Source organism: Vicugna pacos, chromosome X (assembly GCF_048564905.1).
Source record: "Vicugna pacos chromosome X, VicPac4, whole genome shotgun sequence".
Classification (NCBI taxonomy): domain Eukaryota; kingdom Metazoa; phylum Chordata; class Mammalia; order Artiodactyla; family Camelidae; genus Vicugna; species Vicugna pacos.
Window position 1 is genome coordinate 76,928,977 of NC_133023.1, and position 26,983 is coordinate 76,955,959.

At 38.0% G+C, this 26,983-nt stretch overlaps 1 protein-coding gene and 1 non-coding gene across 3 annotated transcripts; one reads left to right on the forward strand and one right to left on the reverse strand.

Annotated features, from left to right (window-relative positions):
* Positions 1–1,525: 1,525 nt before the first annotated feature.
* TRNAK-CUU (transfer RNA lysine (anticodon CUU)) lies at positions 1,526–1,598 on the forward strand. Its single transcript has one exon. It is a non-coding gene; the product is annotated as a tRNA-Lys (tRNA).
* Positions 1,599–3,254: 1,656 nt separating this feature from the next.
* Positions 3,255–20,816, reverse strand: TAF7L (TATA-box binding protein associated factor 7 like). Of its 2 annotated transcripts, none has more exons than XM_072956061.1 (13): positions 20,467–20,816; positions 17,104–17,171; positions 16,199–16,277; positions 14,731–14,864; positions 13,951–14,074; positions 13,651–13,706; positions 11,239–11,280; positions 10,309–10,456; positions 9,861–9,974; positions 9,215–9,427; positions 8,899–9,011; positions 7,618–7,677; positions 3,255–4,102 (listed from the first exon to the last, which is right to left on the reverse strand). In XM_072956061.1, exons 1-13 carry the CDS (start codon positions 20,795–20,797, stop codon positions 4,058–4,060), a joined length of 1,527 nt encoding a protein of 508 aa, XP_072812162.1. In that variant the 5' UTR covers positions 20,798–20,816; the 3' UTR covers positions 3,255–4,057. The 2 variants fall into 2 exon arrangements, with proteins under 2 accessions (XP_072812162.1, XP_031527352.1); XM_031671492.2 differs by lacking the exon at positions 20,467–20,816 and adding an exon at positions 19,771–19,892.
* Between the last annotated feature and the right edge of the window lie 6,167 nt (positions 20,817–26,983).

Sequence of the window (26,983 nt, forward strand, 5' to 3'; positions counted from 1 at the left end):
TGATCCAGCAATCCCACTCTTGGGCATATATTCAGAGGAAACTCTAATTTGAAGAGATATATACACCCCAATGTTCATATCAGCAATATTTACAATAGCCAAGACATGGAAACAACCTAAATGTCCATCGACAGATGACTGGATAAAGAAGTTGTGGTGTATTTATACAATGGAATACTACTTAGCCATAAAAAAGAATAAAATAATGCCATTTGCAGCAACATGGATGGCCCTGGAGAATGTCATTCTAAGTGAAATAAGCCAGAAAGAGAAAGAAAAATACCTTATGATATCACTCATATGTAGAATCTAAGGAGAAAAAAGACACAAATGAACTTATTTACAAAACAGAAACAGACTCACAGACATAGAAAACGAACTTATGGTTACCAAGGGGAAAGGAAGAGGGAAGGGATAACTTGGAGTTCCAGATTTACAGATACCAACTACTATATATAATATAGATAAATAATAAGTTTCTTCTGCATAGCACAGGGAACTATATTCAATATCTTGTAGTCACCTATAATGAAAAAGAATATGAAAACGAATATATGTATGTATATGTATGACTGAAACATTATGCTGTACACCAGAAACTGACACAACATTGTAAACTGACTATACTTCAATTAAAAAAAATAATAAAAGAAATATAACGTGAGCCACTTAAGCAATTTAAAATTTTCCAGCAGCCATATTAAAAAGGTAAAAAATGAACAGGCAAAATTAATTTTAATATTTCACTTAACCCAATATATCCAAAATACTATCATTTCAACATGTAATCAGTATAAAACCATTATTGAGACATTTTATATTCTTTATTTTTTACTAAATTTTAGAAATTGTCAAACGGGCTGACAGATTCAGTTGGTAAAGAAACAAAGAACCCACATAGATCCACTTTATTTCTTATAGAGACAGCAAAAGCAAGACCAGCAATGGTATCCATTCCCTGTGTCCCTGTCCCACAGGATGACACTGGAATAAAAGGGGCCAGGTGACATGCGACATGAATGGCAGGACACCGTATTGCTGAGTACCAATTCCACACCACTAAACAACTTCATGGCCTCCAGCTTTACCCTTTAGGCAGGGTGGGGAAGGGGTGGGTGGGATTGAGGAGGGGTGGGGTTGGGGGAGGGGTGTTGTGGGGAGGAGTGGGGGTGGAGGGGTGGGTGGGTGGGTGGGGTTGGGGAGGGGTGGTGTGGGGAGGAGTGGGGGTGGAGGGGTGGGGTTGGGGGAGGGGTGGTGTGGGGAGGAGTGGGGGTGGAGGGGTGGGGTTGGGGGAGGGGTGGTGTGGGGAGGAGTGGGGGTGGAGGGGTGGGTGGGTGGGTGGGGTTGGGGAGGGGTGGTGTGGGGAGGAGTGGGCATGGAGGAGTTGGGGGTGGGGGACCGGGAGGGTGGGGGCTGGGTGGCAGGGCGCCGCAGTGAAGCCGAAAGTTCCATTCGTCACCTGAATGAGGGAAGCATATGATACACCAATTCATAAAAGGGTTCTGGAACGCAAAGCAACAAGGCAGCCCAGCTAGCTCAGTCGGTAGAGCATGAGACTCTTAATCTCAGGGTCGTGGGTTCGAGTCCCTCGCTGGGCGTGTGTTTTTTTTTCTTCCTGAGAAAAGAAGTATATGTCTGTGTATGTATTTGTATGACTGAAACATGCTGTACCTCACGAACTGACACAACATTGTAAACTGACTCTACTTCAAAATAAAATTGTGAGGTGAGTGAGAAAGTCTTGTAGCAACTCGTCATGAGACTGCCTATCTTCCTAGCTTCCAGGAGGATCTCGGGACATTCTGCCAAGGCCTGGGGCCACCTGCAGTTGATCCTTGCCCGCGTGGACCATGTGGAAGGTGCGAGGTTGTCAGGAAGCCTGCGCAGAGCAGTTCCTCTACGGAAACCCAGTGTCTGTCTTACGCTTAATGACACATCTCTGTTTGGGCTAGCCATACATCAAGTGCTCAAAAGCCATTCATGGCTAGTGGAGACCATATTGGATAGTGCAGTTCGGTAACACGCAAAAGTCAGAATCATTGGGTTACAGAAAAGGAAAATTTCATGAGTTATCACGAGTGCGTTGCGGGGGTGGGGAGGAGTCTGGGCGGCCATAAGGCTTGGGTTACTGGAGGACAGTGGTGAAGCAGTTCCCTGGGGTTACAATGAGACATAGTAGTAGAGAGAATGGAAGGGCACCGCAGATGCATGAATTTACCCTTGGCCCTTCCGGTCGTCTTCCCGTCCCCACTGCCCCTCAACAGAGCTCTGGCTGCTCTTGGACTACAGTGTTGGACAGAGGCTAGACTAGGGCTCTTTTATTTCTCTCACTACTGGATGCCACCTGTGGCATGTGTGCCACTCACTGGTTTCAGTCTGCCCAGCCATGTTCCCAGGATACTTTTATGTTTCTGCCCCATTCCCCCACCATCATTCACCTGGAAAGATCTATCTTTTTAAACCCTGCCTCTTTCCTCACCTTCTGCTTCTGACAATTCCTTTTCCCCTTTCTTTCTAATCCTTTTTTAAATTCTGGGTTTCTGAAAAAAACTGTTTTTATATCATAGTGGTTTTTCAAGCTGTCCCTTAAATTCTGTCCTAATCTTGGCTTCAATTTGTTTATTTCTCTCTCTCTTAATCCCCACTTCTTCCCTGCATTTGCACCCAGCACTCCTTGTCTTCATCCTTCCTCCATACATATTGACTTCCTCTTCTCTAAACTTGGCTTATTACTTTCAACTTGGAATGGGAGCGCTAAAAGTGACAGAGGAAACTTGGAGGTACATTTCCTAGAGCGGAACCAGGTTCATTAATTGGTACCAGATCGGGGTCTAGTTGGGCTACTTTTAGAAAACCCTCAGATGTCTCTTGATGAGAAATAGTATCACTCTTGATTTCCAGTTGAGGAAACAGAGGCTCTAAAGAGGTATAGGGACTTGCTAAGGTAGGTAGCAGAGCCAAGTCTCCAACCTTGTGTTCCTTCCACTGCAACATAATTCAGTGCAAATACTGCAGCTGCCATTTTTATCACTTCTCTGTACCCTCTCTCAAATCCCCGATGCTGTATGGTGAATATGATATGATTTGCTTAGTTCATTAAAAGTTATCCTAAGAGCTCTTTAGAAGGATGCCCCAGTACTGACAGCATCTTCTGTCATTTCCTAATTGTAGAGTTTATTGCCTGTCTCTCCAGTTTGTTTTGGATATGAATGTACTTATCATGGGAGCTGTTTCATAAAATGACAATAATCCACTTAAGATAAGGAATTTATTTATTGCTCAAAGAATATAGACTAGAAAACCTTAATACAGCTGAAAAAAAACAAACTGACCTATGTTTTTTTCCAGGAAGTTTTCACAGGCATCACAGATATCTGGTTTTTCCTAACCTTTTCTGATGGTGGTTAGGATGAAGAGGCTCAGAATAAGGATAACAGCTCAGAATTTCATCTCTGCTCTGACTATTCCCATAGCTGCCAAATAACAATGAGACACTGCCCTAAAAACACAACAATGGAACAAAGATAGCAGCAGCCAGAAATCATCCCTGAGCCTCTAAATGCCTGAAAAGAGACAAGACACAACCTAGTATCAACGCTGCCAAGTAGGCAATTAAATTCACTGCTGCAGGTCCTAGCCCTTGGTAGATATGGCTTAATTTGTTCTATGTTTCAGGAAATACTTAAACAGAAGAAAAAGCTAAAGCATATGCAAACCAGCTGTATGGTCTTCAGGTTAGTCTGTCTGCCTTTGGCGAGCATGGCTGAATCATCTGATGGCACCACAGAATAGAAGCAATGTAAGTAACTCTGCAGTTGATAAGAGAAGAAACGTCCCATAGTTGAGTTGGGTCTTTAGGTCTACTACTTTTTTAAAATCTTTTTTTTCCTACACAGCTACAAACTTTGAATATAACTAGCAAAAAAAAAAGGTTCAGAGAAACAAACACGAATGATTCAATATAAGGCAATGAAAGGAGTAGAAACAGGCACAATTTCAACTAGTCTTCAGTCTGGATGGTGAATCCAAGGTTTGTGTGCCAGCCTTAGGGCTCTCTTCACTTCTTCAGAAAATTGTTCAGTTGTTCCCGTAGGGAAATGAGCTGTAGGGAGAGATAAGAAAAAACATGAAAAATTCACTTGAAATCTTAAGTTCTGTTACTTGGTCTAGAAGTTACTTACACGAACCAAAAAGAAAGACTGTAACTTGGTATTTATAAGGTTATCTTAGTCTTACAATGTTCCAAAGAAGAGTGCCACGGTCAAGAACACAAACACAATGATGTCCTTCATTATGCCAAATTTATAAAAGGAAGTTTTAAAACTGAATGTGCTTAAATATGCTTGCTGTTAAAAATTTGTACTTCTGGGAAGAGATACAGGAGTCACAGCTCACTGTAGGGTAGAAAGAGATGGGATCACTGTAGCCATAGGCTAAGAGCCAGAAGATAAGGCAGTTGAGATAACCTCTTGCCTCACTGAACACAATAGATCTTAAACTGAGCCTTAGCTGCTGCTTCCTGCCACATTATGAGACACTTGAAAACCAGATCAGAGTCCTAACCAATCAGGTACCTGATGATGCTTTACTCATCCTGATGCTTTCTAAGTCAGAAGCCCTGAAACTTTTGTGATATAGGATTCCTTTTTTTTTTTTACTTGAAATGGCAAAGTGACCAATAACACGCAGAGAGATATACTGTCTTTGAGACAAAGACTGTTTTTGAATATTATTCAACTTCGGTCGCCCCATACCAGTGTGGATTTTATCCTGTAAAATGACAGGAATGGAGCATTATAAAACCATCCTGTGCTGTACATCAGCTACCGAACTGCTATCATTGCTACCTGCAGTAATTTACAGCATGTTTTCACTCAAATGCTAACCATGATTACAACCACTGATTTCTCCAGTTCTCTCTCCTTTGTGGGCTCTTTCTCCTCCCACCACCTCCTAAAGGGAGGTTTTCCCCCAGGTTTAGACTTCTTGCCAAACAGTCAACCTGGCTAACTCATCTTATCCTCCCAGCTTCAGTGATCATTTCTATGCGAGAGGCACTCTCCAATCTCCCATTTTAAAAAGTGCTTCCAACTCAACTCAGCATCTTCTCCATCTCCCACCCTGCAATAATCCTCTTAAAGTTGTCTTCATTTCTGTTATTGTCACACCATCTTCCAGTTATCCAGGCTCCAGACTCCTCTTTGTTCCCCTTTTTGTCTTGTAAACCTAATCAGTTTTTAAGTTCTGATTTTTTCTGTCACTTGCATCTTCCTTTAGTCTTTCCCCATTCCAATTTCTAGATACTGCTGGCAGAGAAATCTTCCTGAGTTACTCCCCAGGTAAAAAGAGCTTTTATGGCTTATTATGACCTACATCAAAAAATCTAAACTCTCAAGTCTGGCAACACCACCTCTGAGCCATTGTGCATGCTACTTTCTATATAGAATGCCTTCATTTCTCTCTTTATTAAAACCCTACCTACCTCTTAAGGCCCCAGTCAAATATCATCTCTCTATGAAGTTTTCCTTAATCTTCATGAACAAAAATGAGTCCTCATTTCTTTAAATTTCTATCCCTTTCATGGATTTCTTCCCAACTGGAGGCAGAGACTGTGTTGCAAGCATTTTATAGCTCCCTGTGGAACCTAGCTTAAAGTAGACACCCAATAAATCTATGTTGAATAAATGAGCTAACAAAGAGGGCTCTGAGTGAATAAAGTTTAAAGCTGTATTTCTATGTTGAAAATAGCACTCCCCAATACTAAGTACTTACATAGAGGAAAACAAAGATGTTTAGTGGGTGCTAAAGCAATCCTGGCATTAACTGTTCACATGGCTGTTTATAAGCAGTACCTGGGTGAGTGATTTGCTGAGGGGAAGGGAATATATAGAACATAAGAATTCTCCTGGCCTTACTAGTATGGGGATGGGCATGGGGGATGGAATCACTACCTTAAGAGCCCTATGCTAAGTCCATCCTCATAATACGACCTCCAGTCTCTTTAAAATTGTTACCGTCAACAGTACAGGGCTGGAATCAGCATACATTTCAAAACAGTTACTTGGCCTTCACTTATCCTACATTGCCCTCTTCTCTTTTCACTCTGCTCACTCTCTTGTGACTTTAAACAATACAGTCATTCAAGTTAGAAATCTGGCATACATCCTTACCACTCCTGTCTCCTTCAACACCCAGTAATTGACCCAAGTCCCATCAATTCTGCTTTTAAAATACATTCTCTCATATATAAATGTTCATAGCAGCATTATTCATGATAGCCAAAAAGCAGAAACAACCCAAATGTCTACTGATGGATGAACGGGTAAACAAGATGTGATATATCTGTACAATGGAATATTATTCAGCTGTACAATGGAATAAAGTACGAATACATGCCACAACATGGGTTAACCTTGAAAATATTACACTAAGTGAAAAGCTTGATACAAAAGATTATATATTATGTTTCCTTTTATATGAAATAACCAGAATAGGCAAAGTAGACTAGTAGAAAGGAGACCAGTGGTTGCCTAGGACTAGGGGGTGGGAGGGATTCAGAAGAAACTGGAGTAACTGCTAATGGGTACAGGTTTCTTTTTGGGGTGATGAAAATGTTGCAAAACTGACTGTGGTGATGGTTGCACAATTCTGTGAATATACTAAAAGCCACTGAATTATACAATTTAAATGGATGCACTGTATGGTATGTGAATTATATCTCAATAAGCCTGTTATAAATACATCTTTATTGCAGTTGAAAATGTGTATAGTCTTTCCATCTCCGCTGCTGCCTCCTTAGTCCAAGTCACCACCATCTCTTCTTAGACTACTACACAGCCTCCTAACGGACCTCCCTGCTTCCAGTCCTCCCCTCCCACAATCCATTCTCCAAATAATCAAAGTGATCTTTAAAAAAGTTTAAATTAAATGTGACTCTCCTGCTTAAAACTCTCCAAGGACTTCCCATTGCACTTAAGACTACATCCCATCCTCCTTATCATGGCCTGCAAAGGCCTATACAATATGGTGTCTGCCTACTTCTTTAACTTCATGTTAAGTCACTCTTCCTTGCTTTAAATACTCCAGAGGTCCTCAAAGAAGCCAAGCTGTTTTCCAAAGTGGGAACTGGCATATGCTCCACCCAAGAAGCTTTTCATACACTTTTTGCCTGGACTTATCCTTCACGTCTCAGCTTAAATATCACCTCCTCAGAAAGGTTGACCATGTTCCCCCCAATTTAATTCAGAACTCTCTTTATTCAAATAGCACCACTGACTTTTTCTCCTTCACAGCTCTTCTTTATGATTTGCACCTTTCTATTTGTATAATTTGTTTACTGCCAATCTTCCCTGCTAGACTGTTAGCTCTATGAGGACAAGTACTGTAATCTCTCTTATTCAACATTGTGTGTACATCCATTGCTTTTCACTCAACAGGCATTCAGTATCTGCTGAATGAGTGAATTTTCACAAAGATTGTTCCAAACTGCTACCCTCATTTAGAAGATTTATCCACTACTATGCCTGTGAAAAGAACAGCCAGAGATGAGATTGGGGGTGACATGGGGGATTCTTTGTATCAAATGTTTTCTGGTTGATGTGAAAACACACTTCTCACCTGCTCAGTTTTTTGTTTTTCCTGTAGCTTAAGCTGCTCCAGCACAGACTGTAAGTGATTCTGGAAAACAAATTGTATAAATGGTAAATGCGGAGTCTCAAAGGAAAAGAGAACCAAGAGAGACAGAGTTTGGAAAATAATTTGATAAGAAAGAAGACCGTCAGTTGTAACAAAAGAGTACTTTTAAAAAAAATTTAGAATATAAAAACTACATCCCCCAACTACAGGGCCATCCAATTTGATTTTATACACCCTACACAGCAATTTTTCCTTGCCCTAAAACAAATAGTTGGAATGCCTTCATGTTAACCCTTTTCTAGTTTTGCACAAATCCGCTGACTGTGGTGAATTATTTAAAAAGCTGGCTTGGAATTTGGTGGTGACTCCTTCATTCCCCTGCACTAGGGCAGAATATTACCATTCTTAATTAGTACTGCATGCAACCACAATCATAATAATGCCATATATCTGTATCTTTCAAAGTATGTCCACATCTATTATCTCACTTGGTTATTCTGAAGGACAACATTCTAAATAAATATAGTCCTGTGTCAGTTTGCTCCCCTTCAATGACTATAGCTCTACAGAAAAAGAAATCTAGCAAGGGATTCTCCAGATGCTTCAGAATTTCCCTCACTATAAAAAGGGAAGCAAACATTGCCTAATCATACATTTTCCTTTTGCTAAAATGTGTACTAATAAAATATGTATTAATAAAAATAAGCACAATATTAATTCTTATTCAAGCATGCATCACAAAATTTAAAAATTAATTTGATTAATTTTCTTTTACTACAATGAATACACATTGGTACAGAGCAACAGGGTTGAATCTATGCCTTACCACTTACTGTGGTTCCTGGCAAGTTACTTAACCTCTCTGAACTTTAATTTCTTATCTATAAAATGGGAATAGTGACAGTACATAGGTTTCAGGGATGTCAGGATGAAATGAGGTAATACATGTAAAATGCTCAGCTCTGTATGCACCTTTCACATAGTCAATGCTCTTACTGGCAATTATTTTTTTTAATTTTATTGAACATATTGGCAATTATTATCTCAAGTTTCCTGGTCCCTTCCCAAAAATGCATATATGAGATGATCAAAACTACTTAGGTAAAAGAAAATGGGCTATCTTTTATTAGTGGTTTCTAAGAGGTTGTTCAGGATCACAAATGAACAAGAAAGCTGCACAGAGATGACATGAGTGGAAACACAAAGATGGGATTCTGAAAGTAAGATATCAAGATATCTTTATATCAGCCAACAAGAATTTACCTTGAGAGTCAGATTTTCCAGTTTCATGATGAGCTCCTTCTGTCTTTGTGCCCTGCATCGAATCTCGTGGAGCTTTTTCTCCATGTAATAGGTCTGCTTGTGAATTTCCATGACTAACAGAGATAGAAAAAAACTTCATGTATCTAAACATAGCCTTAATTAATGGACCAAAATCCAAATCAACTAAGAAAAACTCCACTACACAGTTGAGCAACAGCTTCTCAAACTTTGCCTTGCATCTAATGCGTGTTTAGAGTCTGTCTTTAGCACTGCCACCCACTCTGTCCCACCCCTTTGTTTTTCCCTCTTAACTTACTCATTGAACTGGCTCCTTCCTTTGCTTCATACTGGCCAGATTCAATGAACTTGGCCTGTAGTTCCCTTTCCAGATCCTCCTCATAATAATATTCTTCCTCTTTGTCATCTTCATCCTCATCATCATAGTCATCCTTCTTCTCATCATCATCTTCATCCTCATCATCACTGTTACTGCTAGAATTACTGAACGTCTTCGGAAACACATCACATTCTATGGGTTTTAAGCAAAAGGAAGGTGAAACTATCTGAAGCTTTTCAAATGACTCCCACTCCAGCTGCAACTATACTTCCCCTCAAGTTTACTAGGCAACTAATGAATTTTATAAATAATTTTTCTCACAGGAAGATTATTCCCTTTATAAAACAAGGATAGGAAATACAAAACATTGTAGCATTCATGCTTGTATTCAATGATCAAATATTTAGAGAATCCAAGGGCCCACAGGAATTTAGAATAGCAGGAGTGGATGGGATATTAAAACCCCAATCTAAAACCCCTCAAGTTGAGGGGCCAGTAAGAGGAAAGAAGAGAAAAGGCACCTTTTTCCTGTTATTGGTCTGTGAGTCTATGGACAATGGTCCTACACACAGTCAACACCTGCCCCCTCTGAAGCTTCTGCCTTTATTTGCCTTTATTGATGTACCTGGTGAGATATGACCCTGCTTACAGCCACTTATTCCTGGAGCTATCTCAAAGCCTGGAATGGAGCCTTGACATTCTATTTCCTGGGTTTCACCTTCAGCAATGACCTCCCATCCTGAAAGGAGAGGCAGTCAAGGAAAAAGCAGAAAGAAAGGAGAAGGCAAAGTTGAAAGGAAATAGGCTCTCTGGCTGAAGTGTTATTTAATTTAGTCCAACTCCAAGCCATTTGTATCCGGATTTCTAGAATGGAGAAGTGCCTTATATTGAATTATACAAGTAAATAATTTCTATCACATGAATGTACTGTTCCTAGCTAGAAAGTAACATTTCCCCAAATCCGAAGTTCTATACATTAAAATCAGCACACAAATACCAGAAGTGAGGGCTTGTCACCAAGTGCACATAGGATGAAACAGACTACACAGAACATATTTAGTATAAAAGGATACGGGCACAGATAGCTTCAGCATCTGAAGACAGCAATCTTTTCACTTCCTTTTCCACTTCAGGAGATTCAGCATACTGAACCAAAGTTGGAGGAGAGGGGACACCAGGAACGTCATTTAACACCCTGTGCTTTGCAGGAATGCCCTTTTCCTACATATAAATGGAGTCAAATAATTAGATCTCTTTAAGATACATTCAAATTTCTACTCTAAATAATACTATTTATAACAGAAACTTTGATCAGAGTCTATATTTTTGCACAGTAAACTTATTTTTTCCCAAATTACATGAGACATTTAATCTTTTCAATCTGCAACTCTGTATTAAAGACTTCTCTCAAAGGCACAACCCTTAAGCCTCAGTTATTAATTATTTGCCCTGACCGACATTGGCAAAGAACTGTAATTCTTTATTTGTTAGTTAGAAGTAATTTTGTTTAAAGATCTAAATTCCCAGATTTCACTTCCCCACATCTATATTATTAGAGAGTTTCCTATAAAACTGGGTCTTAGCCACACGTTCTCCCTTAAATCCAGTTTTAGACAGTTATCTCCACAGCAACCAATTCGTCATGCCACAAATAGAAATTAGAACTTTGAGGGGGAATAAGCGATTGCAAACAACTTCTGGTAAAAGTGAACCCTGGCTTCCAAGAAATGTTTTTTAAATAAATATGAGAGAAAAGAAGCAGATTAAAACACACAGGGTCACTGATCAAATTGTATCTTTTGTTTCTGAAATTATCAGAAATTAAACAATGAATTCATTTCCAATGAATCAAATTCAGGGTATGTGTATGCAAGTGGGGATTACAGGTGAGAAGGAAAGCTTGAAAGTCATCTTTACGATTTTTTGGATTTGTTTGAAATTAATGAACTATGAAATAAAACACAGTATAAGTAAATAATATAGTTATATTGTGATTGCTCTACCTTACTAACGCTGACTTCTTTGGTTTGTTTGACATCAACGACCTACGAAATAAAACAATAAACAATGAAGTTATATTACAATTGTTTTACTTTACTATAGCTTAAAGACTTTCAGAACTATTCTTAATGTAGTTTTACACTCAGTAGGCACTCGATAAATCTGTGGACTGACAGTATAAAGCCAAAGGGAACATGTTCATAGATTGAAAGACTCAACATAATAAAGCTATCAATTCTCCCCAAATTGAACTATAGGTTTAATGCAATTCCCATCAAAATTCCAACAAATTTTTCAACAGACATAGACAAACTTATTCTAAAATGTATATGGAAAGGTATAAGCTCTAGAATGGCTAAAACAATAAATATAAAATAAAAAATACAGTGACAAGAGTCTTCTTGATTTCAAGACTCACTGCGAAGCTACATTGTGGAATCGGTGGAGTGAACCACACATAGATTAATGGTACAGAATAGGGAACTCAGAAAAAAAAAACTCACACAAATATGCCCAACAGATTTCTGACAAAGATGCAAAAGCAATACAGTGGAGGAAGGGTAGCCTTTTTAACAAGTGGTGCTGGAGCAACTGGACATGCAAACGTAAAATAAAAAACGAACAAACAAAAAACAACCTTGAACTAAACCTTACACCTTTTACAAGAATTAACTGAAAAACTGATTGTAGGCTTAAATGTAAAATGTAAAACTTTTTGAAAAAAGAGTTATTTAGGAGAATTCTTCAGGATCTGGGCTAAGCAAATAGTTCTTATACTTTATGCAAAAAACAAAATACTTAAAAGGAAAAATCAATGCATTGGACCTCATCAAACAAAAAACTTTTGCTCTTTGAAAAACCCTGTAAAGGAAGATAAAAAGACAGGTTACAGACTGAGGGAAAATATTTGCAAATCACGTATCTGACAAAAGACTAACATTTGGAATATGAAAAGAACTCTCAAAACTCAGCAATTAAAAAATCCATTTAGAAAATGGTCAAAAGACATGAACAGAGATTTCACTGAGGTGGATATATAGATGGCAAAGAAACACATGATAAGATGCTCAACATCATTAGCCATCAGGGAAATGCAAATTAATACCACAGTGAGATCACTACACATCTATCAGAATGGCAAAAATAAAAAATAGTGACAACATCTAATGCTGGCAAAAATGTAGAGAAACTGGATCACACATAAGTTGCTGGTGCAAATGTAAAATGGTGCAGCCACGCTGGAAAACATTATGATAGTTTCTTTTAAAATGAAACATGCAACATATCCAGCAATTGCATTCTTGGGCATTTATGCCAAAGAAATGAATACTTATGTTCACACAAAAACCTGCTGGCAACTTTATTTATAATAGTCAAAAACTGGAAACAACCCGGATGTCCTTCTATGAGTGAACAGTTAGGCAAACTGTGGTACATTAATAACATGGAATACTACTCAGCAATAAAAAGGAAAGGACTACTGATACATGCAACAACTTGCATGGACCTTAAGGAAATTAAGGAAATTAAGCCAAGTGGGGAAAAAAAAGCCAGGCTCAAATGTTATACTTCGTATGATTCCATTTATATGACATTCTTTAAATGACATAATTATAGAGATGGAGAACATATTAGTGATTACGGAGGTTAGAGACCGCGGGTATGGAGTGGGAGGGAGGTGGGTGTGGCTTTAAAAGGGGAAAATGTGGGACCTTTGCAGTGACAATACTGTTTCATAACTTGACTGTGTAGATGATACACGAACACACATGGATAAAATCGCACAGAACTAAATGCATGCACACACATACACAGGCGTGCAAGTAAAACTGGAGAAATTTGAGTAAGATTAGTGAATAGTAATAATTTCCTGTTTGTGATAGCATACTATAGTTTTGCAAAAAGTTACAATGGGGAAAACTAGGTAAAGGGTACACAGTATCTCTCTTTTACTGCTTACAACTGCATGTGAATCTACAACTATTTCTAAATTAAGTTTAATTAAAAAAAAGGCCAAGCCATAGTACTCCTGTAGCTTGCCCAGGATTCTGCAAAGTCTGAAGTGAGGTTAGGAATACAACCATAATTCCCAATTCTCAGGTTCTGAATGGGTTCATTTTAAAGCTAGATCTTGCAGTTGAAAATGAAAAGTGTTAGCAGAAGTTTCAGATTCATGACACATCTAGATCCCTAAACAACTAGCCTACAACTTCAAGGATCAAGTTTGGTTTTGTTCATTAAATATTTCCAATTGTTAGCACACAGTGCCCAGGATTTAGCTCACACTCAACAAATGTTTTCTGAACACATAAATGAGTGAACAAATGAATAATTCAACTGACTGTCTCCCTTTCCCCCCACTCATAATCCTCTTCCAATCCACCCAGTAGACACAGAGATAGCATGCAACTAACCTTTTTTGTTGTTTTGCGGAATCTCTTCTTTTTGACATTCTTAAGCGGTGGAGTAACTAAAATAAAGTCAACATGGTGAAATGTATGTATGACTGATGGCAGTCCCATATCTATCTGAATCTGATAGAGAAAGGTGATGCTGTAAGCCACTGGCTCATGACATGACTCATTCCTTTAAGAGTCTCTGGATGCCTACTGAGCCAAATACCTAAGTGTGGTAACACATCCCTTGCTCACAAGTAACTAGAATTCAGCAGATAAATGTAGTCAGCCAGAATGAGCTAGGGGCTGTTGACTTACTGCCATGCTTCCAGGCATATTTTTTTGGTTTCTCCTTTTCAGTTTTCTTGACTGCTTTACGACCAGTAGAGGTAACTGGTTCCTCAGAAGAGCGGACACCACCAGCAGCAGTGCACACAAGCATCTACATTTAACAAAGATAAAGAAGTTGACTATGGCTACACATCTTGGGTTAGTAATGAATCATGATCATTCTTGCCATCAGAAATCCTGGATCATAGAAGTAAAGAGAATGTTACTTGGCATTTCCAGAAAACCCAAGCATTATACACGCTCATATTCATTCTCTCCCTGTCCATCTTGGCAGCACTGCATATATGGACTCTGAGGGGTTTTGTTTGTCTTTTTTACCTTGAATGCTTACCACTACAGAAGGAATATGTTGAGAACAGATATATCTTAGCAATTTGATTTAGAAAGGAAACAAACAAACAAAAAACAGTGGAGACGATGAATAAGAACCAATGTAAACCTCCAGAGTTAACAGCGCCCTGCTTTAGTAGAAAGTTCAGAAGATTCCAGATGCTCATATTTTTCAAATAATGAAAATCACTATAAATGGCAAACAGGAGGTTCTGAAAGCTATTTGGATAAAATAAAGTAGTGAAAAGTTACGAATCAAACACCAAACCAGAACATGACACTGTATTCCTGTGCAACTGAGCTGGAAATTAGAAATGACAAGCAGCTGAAAGGAGAACTGAAAGAAAGTGAAAAGGAGGGAGAAAGGAATTTCTTGAAAGATGTGAGGACTAGTAGATTAAGAAAACTTGTCCATACCTGGGAAATATCCGCCGTTTTATAAAAAGTTTTTTTATCCACAGTTTTCAGGCTTCCAATAACACAAGGCAAATCAACCAGCTTAGCAGCTAGTGAGACATTGTCTACCTCAACAACTGCATGACGTCCATCAGCTGAAGAGAAGTAGAAAAGATTAAAGTTGACATCTTCCCAATGCACTCCTAAGACCCCCAGGGTTTGAATAATGAAGACTTACGTGGAACAGACTGGTCTTTCATTGAAATTTACTATTTCTCATAATGCTAGAATCGCATACACCATTAGTAACTCCCCAGAGAAAAGAAGGCAGCTCTTTTTCCCCAGTTTATGTCACTTGACCAAAAGTAGCTAAGTTTCTTGGTAATGGTTGTGAAATAAACGTGGACGAAGTGGTAAATGTTTCATTTTCATCTTGAAAGGCCAATTCCATTCTTTCAAACCCATTCATTTGGACACCATTAGAAGCATTCAATCTTGTCATTGTACATGGATGTTTTTAAAGGGTTGGGTAAGGGAAGGTTTGATTCTAGAATAGTGCTAATAATTCTCAAGTTATACTCTCTAGTTAGCTTCACAAAGATAAAATTCTACACAATCGCCATATATATTATGTATGTATATAAAATATATGTATGGAGAGAGGAAGAGTCATATACTGACAACTCTAAATCCTTCCCAAATGTCTCAAACATAAATGTCTTTTGATACAAGAGTGTTCAAGTGTAATATTCTAATATTAAGTGAAAAAAGAAAGATATAGAACCATGTTTGACACCATCCTTTCCGTGTAAATTATCTTTAAAAATAGAGAGATTATTTAAATGTTGGTGTTATGCATAAAAGTTTTGTCTATAAAGAAACACAAGGAGAAACGGTTAATATTAGTTATCTTTAGCCATTAAGGTTGGGATGCTGTTAAGGAGAGTTTCACTTCTCCTTTTGAACCTTTGTGTTTTATTTGAATTTTCTAGCCATGCACTTGTATTCCTTTTTTTTTTCACGTCAATAAGGGCTACCCGAATGCTGGGATTATGGGCCATTTTAAATTTTATTCTTTATATACTTCTCTGTATTTAAAAAGCCTAATAAATACTATTTGAAAGAAAGAAAGATATGTCACTTTTGTAAACAAAGAATAGTGCATTTACGTGTCATTCCCCTGGACAGTCAGAAATCACAAAGTTTGCATTTGGAGACAATCAGCAGTATGCAAATCCTGCGGTTGACCCCCAAGTTCTTCCTTATATACACCATGATCATTACCTCAAGTTGCGTAAGTTCTGCTTCCTTTCTTCTTAAAAGAAGAGATGGGAGTGACCAAAGCCTCTCTTAAAAGCATCAAGGCAGAGACCATATTCTATTCTTTTGTCATATCCTTCATCCTTGGTATCTAACAGAGGGTGTGGCACATAGCAACCCTTTAATAAATTACTGTTCAATGTATGGCAAATGGATATTAACTACTTACAAGACAAGTCAATTTTTAGTTTATCCTTCATGGTGGCACTTTGAGAATGTATTATCTTCCTGACAGTAGAAGCCTGTTCCTAAAAAGGAGGTAAATTGAAAAGTCAGAAGGTGAATTGTATAATTAGCAGCTAATAGAGTAGGTAGCCAGACACAGTCCTCCCTTACATAAAACCTTAAACTTCCCCAACGTTAGGAACAACGCTATGTACCAGGAGCTACTGTGTGCTGTGTAAGTCAGGTCAGGATGGGCTGACTCTAATCTCATTGTTGTCTTTTAGTAGCTATAGAGAATGCCTTTTCCTAGTTTTAAATTCCTGCCTCTCATTGTTACCCTTCAGTTCTAGTTGCTAAGGGAAGGCTTAGCTGCAGCTTACTGAGTATATTAATTAACCCTAATTGGAGAAACACCTTTCTGAAGCCTATTCTTAATATACCTTTCTTAGATTAAATAATACTTGAATACAGGTATCAATAGGGGAAAAGACTCTAACATGATGCTGAGATGAGCTTCAACAGCCTTGTATGGTGAGGAATTTAGGGAGACAGTCCCTCTCACTGCCCCTTTAGAGGTGACAGAAAGGAACTCTCTTTCAGAAGAGTCTTATCTTGGCTGTCCAGTGAGCAAGGCTATTAGCATCTGTGATAAGTGACTGAACCCATCACCGTTCCATCTGTTTGCCAGGAAATCAACCCACACGATAGGTGGCATGTGCAGGACAAAAGAAATGTTGCTTAAAAGAGTATACCCTAGGACAGGACTGCTTAATAGGACATGACTGCTGGGAAACAAATGTTCTCGGTTTTCCTAGCCTACCTTAAATAAATAGAAATGCTACAGCATCCAAGCAGAGCTAATAATTATGCACTGAAGATTTCTGGTCTGAGACACAAAGGGTTTCTTACCGGAGGCAGACGCAATATAAACTGGTTTTCAAGTTCGTGAGGAGGTTCATCCTGGCTTTTACTCATCTCTTGTTTTTGAGTTCATGAAAACAAAAACAAAACCAACAGAAAGTTACCAAAAACTCCTCTTGCTCCCTCTACTGACCACTTCTGATAGTACTGGTTTAAATTATACAAGATCTTGCTGATAACCCTCAATGGAATGTGCGGACAGCTCTGAAATATCTTATTTTACCATAACTTGATTATTTCTAAAAGTCACCTTATCTCCTCTCCAATATGTGCAGATTTTCCAATGGTAATCATAATTACATGACAACAAATGAAGTAAGAGCTGTTGCGCATGATTTAGTCTTCTTAATATTCTTATATTCTCAGGTAAAAGACTATTTGGTGACTACCAAAGCAGGCTACATACCTCTGCAGAGAAAGTGCCAACCAAAGGCTGAAATCAATCCAAAAACCACTGGCAGAAATGCCCTATGATGATTTGAAGGAAATAGCTTAATTTTCATGATTTCATTCACCTTAATGGGAGGAATTAAACAGTCTGTGGGAGAACAGGCAGCATTTTATGACACTAGAGCTAATTGTTGAGTTCTGAGCCATTTTGGGGAAAAGTTAGGAGTCTCGATCTTACGGCTAGGCTATCTACATAAGTACACCTAACTTCATGGAATAGATGCATTTCCGAAAGGATATGAAAGAACGTAAAATCCAATTTGATTTATTCATTCTTAACATTTCCTGCATGCACTCTATGTGTCAAGCCCTACATTGAGTGCGTTAGGTCTATTATTTCATTTAATCCTCACAACCACCACTTATTTGAAATACCCCTAAAAGCTATCCGTGGGAATCCAAGATGGATCCCTTTATATATATAAAAAATACACCTCTGTAAAGCAAATCATCTCCAAGTTAATCTTTATTTTTCTTCTTATTTTCCATCTATTCTGGGTATATCTGTAGCAGCCTGCATTTTCGGTTTTAGGGTGCACACTACTTCTGAGGAAATTTTTTTCTCAAAGATGGAAAGAAAGCAACGTACATCTGTGAAACTGACAAAGTTTTCTTAGGTTCAAAGGACACTATGCTGTACATTAAATTGTAAAATCTTATACTTTAGATGAAAAGTTCCAGATAATGTACAACTTCTAATATTCCATAAACCCATCCATTGAGTTCTGAGATTTGAATTAGAATCTCACTTAAAATCACTGAAACCTTAAAATATCACATACAAAGAAGCAGGCTCACAGATATAGAGAACAAAGTAGTGGTTACCAGTGGGAAAAGGGAGGGGAGGGACAGTTTAGGGGTAGGGGATTTAGAGGTACAAACTATTATGTATAAAATAAGGTACAAGGATATATTGGACAACACAGGCAATATAGCCAACATTTTATAATAATTATAAATGGAGTATCACCTTTAAAAATTGTGAATCACTCTACTGTACACCTGTAATGTAATACTGTACATCGACTATACTTCAGCAAAATAAAAGAATTGAAAAAAGAGGGGAACAAAGCATATTAAGCATTACCAGTTAAAATAGAGTAAAATAAGAGTAAAAACAGGGAAAAATGAAAAACCAGCAAAAACACATACAAATGCATCTGAGACCCTATTACAGGTAAGTTATTCACCAGTTATTATTTCAGTCCTTTAGGTTGACTTCAGAAACTACCAAAAAAGCACAAGAGAAATCAGGAGTGAAAAATTAGACACCCAGGATGAGAGAGAGAGATAAGGGGAGAAAAAGAGAGAGATTATTTGTGATAGTCATTTCTTCTCTTTTTGCTTCATACAGTTATACAAACACACATATAAATACAGAAGCTAAATGTAAAGGTAAGGGGAAAAATTAAACAAAATAAATTAAATAAAGACTCTTAGGACTGGGTACATTGCCTAACACGAGAGTAACAAACACTTAAGGTTGGGAGTAGAAACACAGATTTGAAGAACTAGCTGCTAAGCAAGATTTTATCAGATCAATAGTAACTTTTAGATTTCTCAGCAGAACTAAGACTAGAGCATTCTGTTCATTTCCATGCCTTTCTGGCAACTCCTCTCTTATGAAAGAAAGAATGTAAGAACCAAAACTATTTTAGAGAAGGAGGACACCCCTGGTTGAAATGACTTTTAATGATTTTTTTTAAGATTTGTTATGTGCATTTATACAATGAACTGGTTGTATTATACTTATTTTAAGAAAAAGCATCCCCTTTCTTCCAGCAAGCACTCTTTGATAATTAAAATAACAGGACCACTCTCCACTATTCACCCCCACCCCCAGCTCCATCTCACTTCAGGGGAATTAGGATTGGAATTGGAATTATATACAGTTAGACGGAGGGCGCTTGATAGCACGCTCCCAGCAGCACAAGTCAGCACAAGCCTAAATTGGTACTTGCTCAAGTTCATAGCCGCTGGCTGCAGTTCGGAGGCAGTGACACTTTCATCCTTATCCCAGGGGCACTAACCTCCCAAGGGAAGCGTGCAAGCTCCTAGGCTTTGATCCCATTTCCCTAGAAAACCTCCCGCGGGGCCAAGGGGCCCCAAGCCTTCGCGCCACCCCGGAGGACCGGAGAGGGAAACACAGCGCGGCGCCGTTTGGCGCTGACTCGGCGCCGGGTGCCCTCGGACGGCCGGACTCACCCGCTCCTCCGCTGACTCGCGCCAGGACCGCCTTTCTCCCCTAGGGGGTTCCGAACGAAGGGGGCGAGTGGGCTCCCGGGCGGCCGGCCGCGGATGCGAGCTGCGTGCGGACTTCGCGGCGACAGGTAGGAGCCTCGCGCGCCACTCCTCCCCGCCTCGCCACGCCTCCACCACCGCCGGGCGGAGCGGACAGGCAGGTGGCCTCGAGGCGGCGACCAGCTCGCCGCGTGCCTAAGTGGGGAGGCTCGAAGAGTACTGATAGCGGCGGGGACGCGGCCGCTCAGGGACCTCGCGGAGCAAGGCTTCAGAACAAATACCCTTTTCACGGGCCGACCTTCGGGGCGGCCACGGGAGTTTTAGCAGTACACAGTGGTATCTGTAAAAGGGGCGGCACAAGCGGTTGCTCCGCGAATCCGTTAGGTCGGACCGGCGTGTTTTCTGGTGAGGCGACCTCGTCTGGTGACAACTACACCCCCGCACAAACCCATTAAGTAACTAGAATCCGCGCCCAAACTACCCTAATAGAATTAGTCTCTCCCTTCTCAACAGTCACTATTTTACATCTTTTGGTCGGAGATACAAGTTACTCAGCTAATTTCTCCTAAATGGGGGTCACAGTTTAAATAAACTTTTGGCAGTTCGCTTCTCCCAAAGATCCTTAACTTACGGGAAAAAAAAAATCTTAAGACCACTGACCTTTTCCTTCTAGTAAGTTTTCCAGAGGGGTTTTGGCAGCAGCCTGGGTGCCGATGTCGGCAGCAGCCTGGGTGCCGATGTCGGCAGCAGTCTGGGTGCCGATGTCGGCAGCAGCCTGGGTGCAGATGTCGGCAGCAGCTTGGGCGCCATTATCGTCAGGAGTTTGGGTGCCTTGGTTGCGGGTAGTTTGGGCACTGAGATCGCCAGCGGTTTCATCCCCATGGCCAACAGGAGTTTGGGACTCTCGAAGTCTCGTTACTTGTGATGTTGAGGTTGTTAGTGTTAAATTATTTCCTGAGGAACTGGGGCGTCGCTTCTTAGGGCGCTCCATGGTCTAGCTCTTTGAGGTCTTAAAATGGCCTCCAGTTTGGTCATGTGACCTCGAAAGATTCCAGAACTTTCATAAAATGATGTCAAAGGTGCCCTCCTTAAAGGCACAGGGATAATATTAGAGACCTTACGGGATGCCTGTTAGAGATTATGGCCCTTACGTCTCTATTGCCTTACACTTATCAAAATGTAATGCTACGGAGTAAATATTTTTAGGCGACTAATGTACAATGATTTCTTCTGGATAAGTGATTTTTTTTTCATTCAGTGAAACAATTACCAGAGTTTCAGACCGAGACAAAATCACTTTTGGTCCTTTTGAGATTTCATCCACTGATCTTTACTTTGGCGCTATGTCGTGGGGCTGCATCGAGGATTGTAATACAAAATAGATCTATGAAACTCATTTTTCATTTACAGTAGAATATTCTGGACGGCATTTATTATATGCAACATAATTCTTTAATAATAACTCAAAAGAAAAATTCTGTTTTCAGTAACTGAAATAGCTGAGTAATTGTGTTTTAAATCATGTGCACAATGTGAATTATGTAATTAACTTTCCTTGCGATGGCTGCTAGGAAGCTCAGAACCAATTTTACAACCCACCTCTAACAACTGTGTACCTTATTGGTATATGTTGATCCTCCTCTTATCTTACATAACCACATTTTCTTCCAATTCCCAATTATTTTTATTTTGTGTGGCAGGTAACACTGAAAACTGCTTCAAAACTTTTTTGGGGGAAAAGGATCAGATATAAATATTAGATAAATAAAAATAGTGCTCTGACAGAAGTGTCACAGGGAGCATCCTTATGAGTGGAGGGGGGGAGCATAGTAAGTAACTTCTCATTTATAAATTCAATCATTCAACAAATGTTAATTGAGAATCTAATATACCAGACTTGATTTGAAATATTTATTAAATGCTTAATATATGGTAAGAACTTTCATGGGAGGAGGCAAAAATTAAATACAGGCATACACATATGTAATGTTTTCCTTTATTGCCAGATTTCCAGCCCCTTCTTAACAAAGAAGGGAATGAAAAGTGAAAAAAAGGAAAGGGTATGAATTATGGTTTCTCTTAGTAAGGGAGAGCTGATCCAAGAAGTAGCACTTATGTACAGGTGAAAGTTTGTCATATACATACTATCATAGTGTCAAATACATACAGAATATTTTTCTGGGTTTTGTTCTGTCATGTTGTTGCCTTTCCGATAAGTTCTTCTGGACCTCATCCCCTCCAAAGCCCTCCTCCCTCTCCCCTAACTGTGGCTTCAATCAGTTTCATCATAATAGCAAGTGTGCAGTTGCATGTATTCCTTTAACAAAAATTTGAGTTATGTGCCAGGAACTGTTTGAAGGTTAATAATAGCTAACATTCATTGAGCGCTTATTAGGTGCTAAGCTCTTTATTAAGTGTTTTGTTTGCATTATCTCATTTAACCCTCACAATTGCTTTGTGAGTTTTGTGTGACTATAATCCTGTTTTTGTTTTTGTTTTATCAGATGAGTAAACTGAGATTTTAAAAGGTTAATTATCTTGACTCATGTCCAACATGTAGTAAATGGCAGAGCCAATATTTAATTTAAGTCCAGTTCCATTTGACTCTGTGTCTATGTGTACATATTCAGGTTTCCCCTAAACAATTGGTTGTGCAGTTATTCCCCATTCCCTCACTCCCCCCAGCACCTGGAAACTTATATACTACTTTCTGTCTCTATGAATTTGCCTATTCCAAGTACCTCATTATAAATGAAATTATATAATATTTGTCCTTTTGTGCCTGGCTTCTTTTGCTTAGCATAATATTCTCAAGGTACATCCATGTTGTAGCATGTATCAGACTTTCATTCCTTTTAAAGCCTGAATCATATTTCATTGTATGTATATACCACATTTTGTTTATCTGTTTGGGTAAATGGATGGACATTTGGGATGTACCACCTTTTGGCTATTGTGAATAATGCTGCTATGAGCATTGTTGTACAAGTATCAGTTTGAGCCTCTGTTTGCAATTGTTTGGGGTATATATATACCTAGAAGTTGAATTGCTGGATTATATGGTAAATCTATATTTAAAATTCTGAGGAACCATCAAGCTATTTTCCACTGTAACTGCACCATTTCATATCCCCAAAACAATGCACACGGTTCCAATTTCTCCACATCCTCACCAACATTTATTATTTTCCATTAAAAAAAAAAGCAATAGCTCTCCTAACAGGTATGTAGTGGTATCTCATTGTGGGTTTTTTTTTTAGCACTCATACGCATCCTTATTATATGCATTTTTGAACAAACCCCTAGAGCTTTACAGAAGAGCAATGACAACCATTCCCTGAAATAACACTCTTGTCAAAGTAGCTTGCACAGAACATTTATATAGCTATTATTATCATTATGGTTTTGATTTGCATTCTAATGATGTTTGATTTGAGCATCTTTTCATGTGATAATTGGCCATTTGTATATTGTCTTTGGAGAAATGTCCATTCAAGTCTTTTGCCCACTTTTAAAATTGAGTTGGCTGGGTTTTATTTTTTGCTGTCATTAAGTTGTAGGAATTCTTTATATATTCTGGAAACTAACCACTTATCAGATATATGCTTTGAAAATATTTTCTCCTGTTTTGTGGATTATTATTTCATAATCATGATATTATCTTTTGATGCACAAAACTTTTGATTTTGATGGCATCCAGTTTATCTATTTTTTTCTCTTGTTCCCTGTACCACTGAAGTTATATGCAGGAAATGATTGCCAAAACCAATAACATGAAGATTTCCCCTATGTTTTCTTCTAAGAGTTTTATAGTTTGGGGTCTTATATTTAGGTCTTTGATCCATTTTGAGCCAATTTTTGTATATAGTGTAAAGTAAGGGTCCAACTTCATTCTTTTGTTATGTGGACATCTTATCCAGTTTTCCCAAAACCATTTGTTGAAGAGATTGTCCTTTCCCCTGTTGAATGATGTTGGCACCCATGTGGAAAATCAATTGACCATATATGTAAGGGTTTATTTCTGGGCTCTCTATCCCATTGGTCTATATGTCTATCCTTATGGTAATACCACACTGTTTTGGTTACTGTAGCTTTGTAATAAGTTTTGAAATCAGAAAGTGAGTCCTTCAGATTTGTTCTTTTTCAAGATTATTTTGGATATTTGGGGTCCCTCAAGATTCCATATGAATTTTAGGATAGACTTTTCTATTTCTACAAAATTACCACCGGATTTTGACAGGAATTGCATTGAATCTATAGATCACTTTCAATAAGATTTCTATTTAACAATATTAAGCCTTCCAATCCATGAACATTGATGTCTTTTTATTTATTTATGTCTTCTTTAATTTCTTTCATTAATGTTTGTAATGTTGAATGCACAAGTCCTTTGCCTTCTTTGTTAAATTATTCATAAGTATTCTATTCTTTTTGATGCTATTGCAAATGGAACTGTATTCTTTTCATATTGTTCATTGTTAGTATATAGAAATGCAACTGATTAATGTGTGTTGATTTCATATCCTACAACATTGCTGAATTCATTTCTTAGCTCTAATAGCTTTTTTTTGTGAAATCTTTAGGGTCTTTTACATATAGGATCATGTTATCTGTGAACAGAGGTAAGTTTACCTCTTCCTTTCCAACCTGATACCTTTTTGTTTCTTACTTAACTGTTTTGGCTAAAATTTCCAATAATATGTTAAATAGCAGCAGTCATTCTTATCTTGCTCCTGATATTAGGGGGTAAACCTTCAGTCTTTCACCATTGAGTATGATGATAGCTATGGGTTTTTCATATATGGACTTTATCATGTTTTCTTAAATTGAGGTATAGTTGATTTACAATGTTGTAATAGTTTCAGGTGTACAGCAAAGTGATTCAGTTATACATATACATATATATTATTTTTCAGATTCATTTCCATTATCAGTTATTACAAGATAATGAATATATTTCACTGTGTTACACAGTAGGTCCTAGTCAGTTATCTGTTTATATATAGAGTGTGTATATGTTAATCCCAAACTCCTAATTTATCCCTCCCCCTTTCTCCTTTGGTTACCATAAGTTTGTTTTCTATGTCTGTGAGTCAATTTCTGTTTCGTAAATAAGTTCATTTGTATCATTTTTAGATTCCACATGTAAACGATATTATCTGATATTTGTCTTTCTCTGTCTGACTTACTTCACTTGCATGATAATCTCTAGATCCATCCATGTTGCTGTAAATGGCATTACTTCATTCTTTTTTATGGCTGAGTAATATTCCATTGTATATATATACCACCTCTTCTTTATTCATTCATCTGTCAATGGACATTTAGGTTGCTTCCATGTCTTGGCTATTGTAAATAGTGCTTCTATGAACATTGGGGTGCATATATCTTTTCAAATTGGAGTTTTCTCCAGATTTATGCCCAGGAGTGGGATTGCTGGATCTTATAGTAACCTTATTTTTAGTTATTTAAGGAATCTCCATACTGTTCACGATAGTGGCTGCACCAATTTACATTCCCACCAAAAGTGTAAGAGGGTTCTTTTTCTCCACACTCTCTCCAGCATTTATTATTTGTAGACTTTTTGATGATGGCCATTGGACTTTATGATGTTAAAGCTTCCTTTTATTCCTAGTTTATAGAGTGTTTTTATCATGAAAAAATGTTGAATTTTGTCAAATGCATTTTCCATATCAGTTGAGATTGATCATGTGGATCTTTTTTCCTTCATTCTATTAACATGGTCTATTACATTGATTGATTTTCATGTTGAACTATACTTGCTCTCCAGGAATAAATCTCACTTGGTTATGGTATAGAATCTTTTTAATAATTTGGTGAATTCTGCTTGATAATATGTTGTTGAGGATTTTTGCATCAATATTCATAAAGGATATATATTGGTCCATAATTTTCTTTTCTTGTAGTATCTTTGTCTGGCTTTGGTATCAGGATAATTCTGGCCTCATAGAATGAGTTAGAAGTGTTCTATCCTCACATATTCTGGAAGAGTTGGAGAAATATAGTAGTTAATTCTTCTTTAAATGTTTAATAGAATTAATCAGCAAGGCCATCTGGTTCAGAGCTTTTCTTTTTTGGGAGGTTTTTGATACTGACTTAATCTCCTTATTAGTTATGAATCCGTTGAAATTTTCTATTTCTTCATGATTCAGTCTTGGTAGTTGTGCGTTTCTAGGAATTTTTCCATTTCATCTGGGTTGTCTAATTTGTTGATGTACAATTGTCAATAGTATTCTCTTATAATCCTTTTTATTTCTGCAAAATTGACAGTAATGTTTGTGCTCTCTTTTCTGGCCTAATTAATTTTTCTCCTTTTTTTGTCTTATTCAATCAAGCTAAATATTTTCCAATTTTGTTGATATTTTCAAAGAGCTATTATCGGTGTCATTGATTTTCCCTATTGTTTTTCTATTTTCTATTTTATTTATCTCTGTCCTAAATTTTTTTGTGTTCTCAATCTTTTTTACTTTTATTTTTGCATGCTTTCCCATGTAACACTTTTGTAGGAATCCTTATATTTTCTTTTTAAATTTTATTATATAAATTTCAGGTATACAATATTGTAGTGCAACTTCTGAATATACTAAAGAGTGATCATCACCACAAATCTAGTTACCGTTCATCACCATAGAATTGATAGCCTTCACCCACGTTGCCCACTCCCAACACTCCTCCTTTCTGGTAACTGTTCCCTGTATCTATTAGTTTGTTTTTGTTTTATTTTGTTTATTTGGTTGGTTGGTTTTGTTTTTGTATGCCACATGGGTGAAATCATATGGTATTTACCTTTCTCTGTCTGACTTATTTCACTTAGCATTATACCCTCAAGATCCATACATGTTGTCACAAATGACAGGATTTCAATCTTTTTATGGCTGAGTAGTATTCCATTGTATATACATATATACAATATCATCTTTATACATTCATCCATTGATAGACACTTAGGTTGTTTCTATATCTTGGCTATTGTAAATAATGCTGCAATGAACATGGGGGTGCATATATCTTTTTGAATTAGTATTTTTGTGCTCCTCAGAAATACCCAGAAGCAGAATAGCTGGGTCATATGGCAGTTCTGTTGGTATTTTCTTATATTTTCTATCTCTTTGTTGAGGTTCTCACTGTGTTTGTCCATTCTTTTCCCGAGTTTGGT